The 8,995-nt window shown below is 47.4% G+C and overlaps 1 protein-coding gene across 1 annotated transcript; it reads right to left on the minus strand.

The window, feature by feature from the left end:
• Positions 1 to 544: 544 nt before the first annotated feature.
• atp1b1b (ATPase Na+/K+ transporting subunit beta 1b) lies at positions 545 to 7,374 on the minus strand. Its single transcript, XM_086282804.1, has 6 exons — positions 7,155 to 7,374; positions 5,182 to 5,310; positions 3,699 to 3,854; positions 2,292 to 2,476; positions 2,069 to 2,152; positions 545 to 1,979 (listed from the first exon to the last, which is right to left on the minus strand). Exons 1-6 carry the CDS (start codon positions 7,246 to 7,248, stop codon positions 1,719 to 1,721), a joined length of 909 nt encoding a protein of 302 aa, XP_086138930.1. The 5' UTR covers positions 7,249 to 7,374; the 3' UTR covers positions 545 to 1,718.
• Between the last annotated feature and the right edge of the window lie 1,621 nt (positions 7,375 to 8,995).

The following is an 8,995-nucleotide window of genomic DNA, read 5'->3' on the forward strand; positions in this document are numbered from 1 at the left end:
GTGTGAGCATCTGGAAGCTCTGAAAGAGCTCAAAAAGGAGTTAAACATGAAGTTCAGCCTGGATGTACACAAGCACGCTTAAAGCTTCCTTTGTAGTCTTTTTGTCATGTGACTGCACATGAAAGGTCCTGCACACATGCACTCTGAAAACAGGATGGCTCCCAGTTCACCAGTGCCGAATGTCTACTTAGACGCAGAGTTGAAGTGAATAACAGAGTTTCCTGTTTTATAGAGCCTATAGCTCGAGCTGGACCAGGCGACCCTGGATCCTCTCTTAGCTAGCTGCAATAGCTCTGCATCCCATGATGCACTGGGTGTTTCTCCTTCACTCTGTTTAATCATTAACTATCAGTCTGTCCCCTGTAGTATGTAAACGCTCTACTGCATTACGAGCATGACACGAAGTATAAAGGGTTTTATACTGAGCTGCAGGATGTGGACTCCAGGCAGGAAGGACGGAGCCCCTCGTTGGGGATGGCGGGCAAACACATGATGCAAATGTGACGCCGACACGAGAACAGACAAAAAGAGCACGACACCAGAGGAAGGTCCAGTCGGACTTTATTGGTTTCTATCTGATTAAATGAACAGATGAAAAGTTGACTGGAGGTAAATTTATGGTCGAATGTTTTACATCAACATGAGATCCTACAGAATATTAAAGCCAACATCGTCATTCATCTAAGCCACAGAGCTCTGCGTGAACTCCGTGTTTTTGGACAAATGCATGGACATCAGGCCTGTGGAAGTTAGCCGCCTGTCAGCTCTTCGTTACACACTCGCCTACATTCACGGCCAGAACATAAACTCAGAGTTAACCGTTAAAGGTCGCAAGGCAAGACGCTGACAGCCTACAAAGGCGTACTGCATTGCTTCTGATAAAGACTCTCTTACACTCATCACTTTGGTATTGCATTATACATTACAATATTTTGCAAAGAAATAAAATGTACAACTGCATAAATATAAAAGTCTTCCAACATGTTTCATGGTTGCAAACATTCAGAGAGTTGCCAACAAAACAAAAACAAACCCTTTAGTTAGCACCGTCGCCCTTATAACAGGCCAGGGTCTAACACACTGGACACGAGTCTACATTCAAGGCAGAATCAAAAGTTAAAGGCATGAAACAAATAAAACCCAATCACACAATTGAACGATTTAAGGAGGTCTCCCACGATCAGCTGTAAAAGAAATAAAGAGGAGAGGTTTCCTGGAGTGCAGCGTTTTCCTTACATAGATCACAGCGAGGAACCATTTTATTATTAATGTTATTATTAAGGACATGTCTGAGGCTCATGGCTGGCACTGCTGAAGCTTGCTCATACAGTAAGATGAGGTTGAAGGACCCGATCTGTACACTCCAAAGAACTAGCTGCTAAAACCACACAGGCAGCGATACAGAGGGGACAGACAGCTCGCTATGCCGCGCACACAGACTCCGTGGAAGTGTCCCATGGCTTGTTTAGAGGTATCATTTACAGCACACTAAATATTATCATTGGCCCTATTGCTACGTTCCCCTAAATTTGATTCTAAGGCTAAGACAGAAATACAGAAGCAAGTGATGAAAGCAGATTACACAACAGTCCCTAACAGCGTTTCCCCTTCACTCAGCCAACACGAGCTAATAGCTACAGCCTTGCCCCTCTCATCTCATACAACTGACTGATACTACAGGGGGGTGGGGCGGGGGAGTGCTATGGGCCCGATGGCGGTCATGATTCTTCAACCTGGATCTTGATCTCAAAGCGTCCCTGGTAGCGGTCCTTCTCGCTGTAGTCGATGTTATCTCCGAACACTTTGCACTCGATGCGGAGGTCAGTGTTCCGGGTCAGGTTGGTGAACTGCAGCGCCACCAGCGGCTGCAGGTACTGCGGGTGCAGCTTCTTGCCGTAATAGGGGTAATACTGCAGGGGGAACCCTTCACCGATGCCGTAGTACTTAATCTCTCCGATCTTATCAGCGTCCTCCTCTTTCTGGAAGAGAGAACGTGCATACATGAATTCGTTGTCAGAGGACAGCGGGAGCGAGGCCATGCTACATGCTGCGTGCGGGCTGTGCGTACCTTGCTGGTGCAGTAAATGGGGATCACGTTGGGCTGCACCTTGGGTTGAGCCTCCTCAGGAATACTCTCATTAGAGGTAGGAGGCTAAAGAAAGAAGACGAGTTAGCCAAACCGTATGAGCGCTGACTGCTGCTGGGCTTTAACAACTAAGGTGACATTTTCATTTTCTACCAAGCATTGCACTGCTTTGGTCTCCAAGTAAACAAAAGAAGGCTAAAGTTACCCGCGGGCGGTAGTTGACAATTCTGTTCAGCTTCACAATCAGACAGGGTTTGCCCTCCTTGAAACCAAACTCAGTGTCCTCCAAGCCAGAGCAGGGTCCCAGCAAGGACCTGGAGAAGCGACAGGCCTTTCGGACACCCACATCACTGTCCAAGTCACCCCTGTTCTTGTAGTCTGCAGGTTGATCTAGAGGAACAAGTAAAGGGTTACGTTTCCTAAAGTTGGGTTCTTCCAGGTCCAACATGGCATCTATCATAGTGATGGAAAGGATCCCAAACTAGGGCTGGGCGATATGACCCAAAATTCATATCTCGATATTTTTTAGCTGGATGGAGATATAAGATATATATCTCGATATATATTTTTTAAAGCCATAAAGTAAGAACAAAAAGAGAGTTCTTAGTCAAAGCTGTGTCCCAGATGTCACACAGGCACTTTTATTAACATAGAGCAGATGTACATAAAATTTACTCAAAAATAAATTATGAGCATTCATTAAATAATAATGCTCCATAAATAAAAGAAAACAATGTTGTTTTTGTGCTAAACAAAGAGCTCACAATTGTGCAGTCAAAATGTAAACTAATAGATGCTGAGCACAATAACAAAGACAGATTTCACAGCTGCTCTGTTCCCAACTTGTACTGCGTGACTGACAGCATTGAGTTTGAAATCCTCTTCGTAACCATGTCTCTTGGTGCCATTTATGGTCCTTATACACAGTAGGGTAATATTACGTTGAAGCACAGTACGTATCACTCCGCGAGGCTCAGCCGTAATGCTCCGACAATCCATCAAGCGGTGCAGCTCCGTAGCTACCAAAGTCGTAATAAAACATTTTTGACAGATTGCTGAGCGCCGTGTACCACATAAAATCGGTTCGCGCTGTCAACTTTTGAGAAAATGAAAGGATTTTAGTCCGTGCAGCACCTCTGGGCTGCATGGCGTTAGCGTGGTTAGCTCATTAGCACGTTGACGCCGTCCAGCCCCACGCACGGGGCGATGCGCAGTAACTCGTTAACAGAGATTTGCCGTGTGCATCTTGTCGCTTCCTGCAGGTGAAGCGATGGGGGAGGAGGGGGAGTTGTGTTCAGTGAAGGAGAGGCAGGCCGAGTAACGTAAAGACGAAAGTGGACGAAAGAGAGGCAAACTTGCGGCTCCACAAGTATAATTATAACGTAACATAGACTATATCGATATAAAGGATATTGTCACATCTTATATCTCGTATAAAAATATATCGATATTTTTTAAAAACTCGATATATCGCCCAGCTCTATCCCAAACCATCACGTACAAGCTCAGCCGAGCGGAGCGGTAATGCACAGATGTGTCGGACAACAGCACTTCCTGTTTGCAATCACATTTCTGTTATTTTCCAGTAGAAACTAGTTCAAGTGATGCTTACCTCCACAGTCTTCAAACTTCATCTGGTCTTTCTGTTTACTCTCATCGTACTTGTCCAGGAACTCCCTCAGAGCCTTCGTGTGACGCAGGAAGGTCTCCACGGCTCGGGGGTTGAAGGCCATCTCAGCTTTATCTGACCGTGGGGTGTGTGTGAGGCCTGCAGGTGCACAATCACAGCCCTTTGTTATCGCCAACATTAACAACTATTGTGATGTCACCCAGTACGGTTTTCAAATCCAATCATTTTGGAGGCAGACGCCATATTTGCATAATACTTAGATCAGGTGAGTGCGGAGACGAGTGGCTCAACAGGTGGAGCTGTCTAACCGGACTAATGGCACTGAAGCCAAAGCTGCCCTGCCTGGTGCCTCCACTGCTGTATGAGACTGTGTGCACAGACTGTACATGTTTATAGCACTGACTTGCTTTTACAGCCTCAGGTGGCCATTGAAGGAACTGCAGTTTGGCACTTTCAGTGCTGCTCATCATCAACACCAGATCTACCAACACAATAAACTCTTGTTATACAGACATTCCTGTCACAGGCATCCTGGCAGTAGCACCACCTTTAAAGCTACCAGACATTCAGAGTTACAGTGAAAACACACACTGCTGCCAACGTGCAGAATCAGTGCAACATCGATCTCACGGCAGCATCCGAGGGACAGATACACTTTTCCCTCGGCTTTCAGTCATTGTGCTAAGATGGGCCGAATACAGTCTGAACTGGGACTCGGATGAAAGCGATGATGACTGGATATGAAAGCTGATAAGTGACTTTAAAGATAAACTGGGCCGCACTGCAGTGTGTGCTTCGTGTGTAACATTAACGATCGCTACACGACTTTAGCTGAAGACAGATGAGGATGCAAAGACGCCAACTGCCCCCAGCCTTCAGTCTGTCAGTCTCACACACACAGCCGGCCCTCTGTCATGGAAACAGAGCCGTGGTGTGTACACAGCAGAGGCAGCGGGGCCATTATACGGCGAGTTCTTCTCCACAACAACGTCAGGCAGGCCAGACTGAGCACAGGTGCTTTAAAGGCTACTTTCAGGTTTGGAAAAGTCTTTTTATGTGTGATGCCCAGCTTTGTGGTTACTGTATGTGAATGTGCTTCACGTCTGCACCTCAGACGCCCTAGATATCGCTCGCTGATCAAGAAAACAACTGAAAAACTTCAGATGACGTCATTAAACTACAAGCAACATAACAATCTCTCTATTCAAAGTTAAACCCTGAAATGTTGGAATAATAAGTGGGAATTTTGTCAAAGGGTTTTTGGGAATGTTGACTAAATCGTGATAAAATGTTGGCGTTCTTACTGTGCAAACTGTAACATCTCCTCTTACCAGCAGCACTTTATAAAGACAGCGAGTTCAGCTCATTGCTGCTGCCTCCACAACAGTCCCAGTTTATCATGTGACCCCTAATAAAGATTAACTGGCCATCCTGTGAAGAAGATCAGCAGACTTCCATCTCTTACCAGGGGGTGCAACTCTGTCCTGCCAGGTGGGCTTGTATTCACTCAGAGTGAGCAGCATTGCTTGGATGGTGCCAATGAAGATCCCAGCCAGGCAGCCGTAGAATATAACATAGAACAGCGTAATTTTGACTGTGGGGGGGAAAGGAAAGAGTGTGTCAGCACAGAGAAAGTTAAAACTGCTGAGAACATGGAGGAAATGGTGTTAGTTACTGCTGACTGGAATCAATATTTTAGAGGTGGTGCAGATGATATGTTACATGATCTTCAGACTAATCATATGGACCGTACAGCTGTGACTCAGAATGAAACTACAGCGCTAATGAGGAAACAGAAACAAGGTCGCCAAAAAGGAAAAGGTCAGAAGCTGAGTCAGCACAGGCGACTGGTTTCCACGGTTGGTAGAACGAATGACACGCTGCACATAATGAATAAGCAACACAACAAGAACAGCCTCAAACCTGCAGGACAGACGAGTGCTGTGAGGAAGGTCACAGTAAGACAGCGCGCGAACGCCTCACTGTCACGTGGTAACAGCAGAGCTACTGCGTTAGACACTTTGTCTCCGTCTCCTAAGGAGACTTTCACAAGACTTCACGAAAATTAGCCGTTATAAAAAACTCAGTTAAGCCGAGTGACAGCAGAACCTCAGCTTCAAGCGCACCTTTGACCTGACGGAGCTGCAGTAAGCCGGCTGATAATAGAGTCTCCAGATTCATTTAGATTAATGAGTGGCTGGAGCTGCTGTGTGTGCACAGAGCAGACAAAATGACTGCAGAGCCATGCGTCACTCTGAGGGGGAAACACTTCCCAGCCATGAGTGCTTTAAACCTGACATGCCAACACTTCTATAGAAACAGTGGAAAACACACTTTTAAGGAGTTTGAGTGAACTCGGAATGAGGCTCACAAAAGACTCCCAACTACATCCCTGTATCAGTAACACAGAAACACGATCCTGTAAAGTCGGTCCTCACAGGACTTCAGCCTTCTCATCAGCACACTGCAACTCAAACCCCGAATGAATCCGGTTATGCTACTGTGAAGTTTATTCCCAGCAGCTCAAAGTCATCCAAACCCCACAGCCACGATTCACCTCGCTGCTTGCAGGGTGTAGGTGCACGCGCCTGTCCTCACGGTGTCACAAGGTCACCTGAACCAGTTATGTGACATTTTACCGGAAGTCGTTACCGGCAAGGGCATCTTAAACTCCAGCATCCCCCGGGCACTACGGCCCTCACAGTGCCAGGACATCTGTAGGACACACACTTCAGTTACCACCCACACACACACACACACACACACACAGGAAAACTCTGATTCTGGCGATTTAAACTCCTTAATTAAAGCGTGCACGCTCACGTGTACCGCTATCGCAGCACTGCGCATGACACACTGAAACGCATCTGCACTTTGCGATGACCTGAGAAGGGCGAACCGTAGTCCCCGCTCAGCTCGGGTCCAAACCGAGCACACGCCGGACTGAACCGGGAGTCCACAGAGATGAAGCGGTGACATTCACACGAGGGGCAAGGACATGCGCACTGCCGAGAAACGGGAGAAGAAAGGTCGAGCAACTTAATGACCGCATTGTTCCTCGGACTACAGCGACACCTGAGCCTGGCTCCTTCACCTTGGCTCACCTTGGACTCTGATGCAGTTTTAACCCTTTGCCTGCCCGCTTCGCACCTGCCGAAAGACACCTTGACCGTTTTACCCGACAACAATCAGCCAGCGCGGACGACTCTGAGCTCCAATCAGCGCGCGCAGCACCGGCTCTTCGCACTGCAGCGCGCACGCGCTCCCTGCACGGACAGCACGAGCACAAACATCACGAGCCTGCTTCACTGAACGAGCTCAGCGGCAGCTCGGGAGTTGTGTGTTAGTTACAGACACCCAGAGAAAGTCGGCTCAAACAGGTGCTTGGAAACACAGACGGCCGTGAACGCGCGTTTGCCCAGTCTGCCCAATACTCACACCAGCTGCCCCCGGTACGGCCGAGCAGCTCCCCTGTCTCCGAATTCCACAGGAACTTCTTCCATCCGCCATCGTCCTTCTTATCGGAGGGCATGTTGCTATAGTTCCTTTAGTCGTCCCGGGGAAGAACACTCCGCGTGCTGTAACCAATTCCCAGCCTGTCCGAGAGGCACCCAGCGCAGTCCTCCCTCAGGCTCCCCAATATAAGCGTTCGCCCCTGACTCCGCCCGAAACTCCAGCAGTTCACCTAGGAGGAGGGAGGAGCAGCGCTGACCAATTAAAGGCCGCACACCGAGCGTGCGTAACTCTGACGTGAGACAGACCGACAGAAAGCGGCGCAAGTGGGCTCAAAGTTAAAAAAAGTGGACATATAGTTCTGTACATACTCTACAAAAACCATAGCCTGCTTAGCCCCTCCCTCACACACACACACACACACACACACACACACACACACACACACACACACACACACACACACACACACACTTCAGCGATGTTCTGAGGATTTCACCGTGTTCACATGAAGTCACTGCATGGGAACAAGTCACATCCTTAATGCGAGATTACAGTGCAGCAACCTGCAATTCTCAAACACGCCGGCTCCTCTAAACAGTCATTATGGTGCAAACAATACAGTCATTTCATCCCCTTCACCAGTGAAACAGAGCGCATTCAGGGGAAGCTTGTGGGCCTCGCTCTCAGACCTGTTCCCACTTTAACTTGGTGGGTGTCCTGTGCTGCTGTGTGCAGTGAACCCCTTCTCACACACACCTCGGGGATAATAGGCTCTAGTAACTTAGTACATACCATATCCTGCCTTCTAGAGCCCGTGTCCCTCCTCTGAGGCTGCCTTCAAGGGCGTTTCAGAGCCAGGGTCATAGTAAGCTGATGTTCTACCTAAGATCAAAGTATGAAGCATTCATTTCAGACCTTTTAGAATAATACAGCATGGATGTGAATTCAGTTAGGAAACAATAAAAACACGAGTCCGTTGGAACCTGAAACCATCAGCTCACCAGCCTTCTGCACATTTATGTTGTGTGTGTGTGAAATCACTCAGCAGTGTGCTGCCCTCTGGCTTTCTTCAGCTATGTGCATTTGTTTGAATATAAACATTTGTGTGTAGGTATGATTGGTCAGGATTGTGCACATGCTGGTTTTGACCTTTAAATATCACCTCAAGGACAAGATGAGTCATACTGAGCCACCAACACTGTCCGGCTCTGTGACACTATCATGATGGAAAGACCTGCCTGACCTCTTGCTCAAAGTCAGGTCCCTTACTCTTTCTCCTTGTCCCGACACTATCACCCTGCCCACACACTGATGTTTATGGAGGGCTGATGGGGAGGTAAGCCTGCTTTGGACAACAAAACCTCCTCATGGTTAATCAATGCTAACCACCGCGTACAGAGATGATCAGGGCTTTAACAAACTCTGGCTTTAAGCCTAAACTTTGATGTAGAAAACCCAAAGTTATCAGAGTTCAGAGTTCAACCACCTCTGAAACAATAATACAAACTAATAAAAAGCCACGATCAATGGATCAAGGAAATATGGGAAGAGGAGAGCTTTGGTCTGAGTCCACTGGAGCAAAGAAATCTGAATGCCTGCCAATGCTGAGCGTGATATTTATCTTAAGAGGAGTGGAGAAAGAAGTCGTTGCTATCTAACTCTTTCATCATTTAGCCTATTTTCCTTAAGAGATGACAAAGCCACAGTCTTGCTGGACTCCTCCTTATATTAGATTTGTTTTTAAAATCTGCTCAATCAGCTGTAACCTGGCAGGAACTGGTGATGCTCGCTGACAAATATGTATAAACAATATGAGCCAGTCC

This window comes from Aulonocara sp. 'chitande type north' Nkhata Bay, linkage group LG23 (assembly GCF_057382095.1).
Source record: "Aulonocara sp. 'chitande type north' Nkhata Bay isolate Kocher_YH1m ecotype deep benthic linkage group LG23, A_spYH_male_GT1.1, whole genome shotgun sequence".
Lineage (NCBI taxonomy): Eukaryota > Metazoa > Chordata > Actinopteri > Cichliformes > Cichlidae > Aulonocara > Aulonocara sp. 'chitande type north' Nkhata Bay.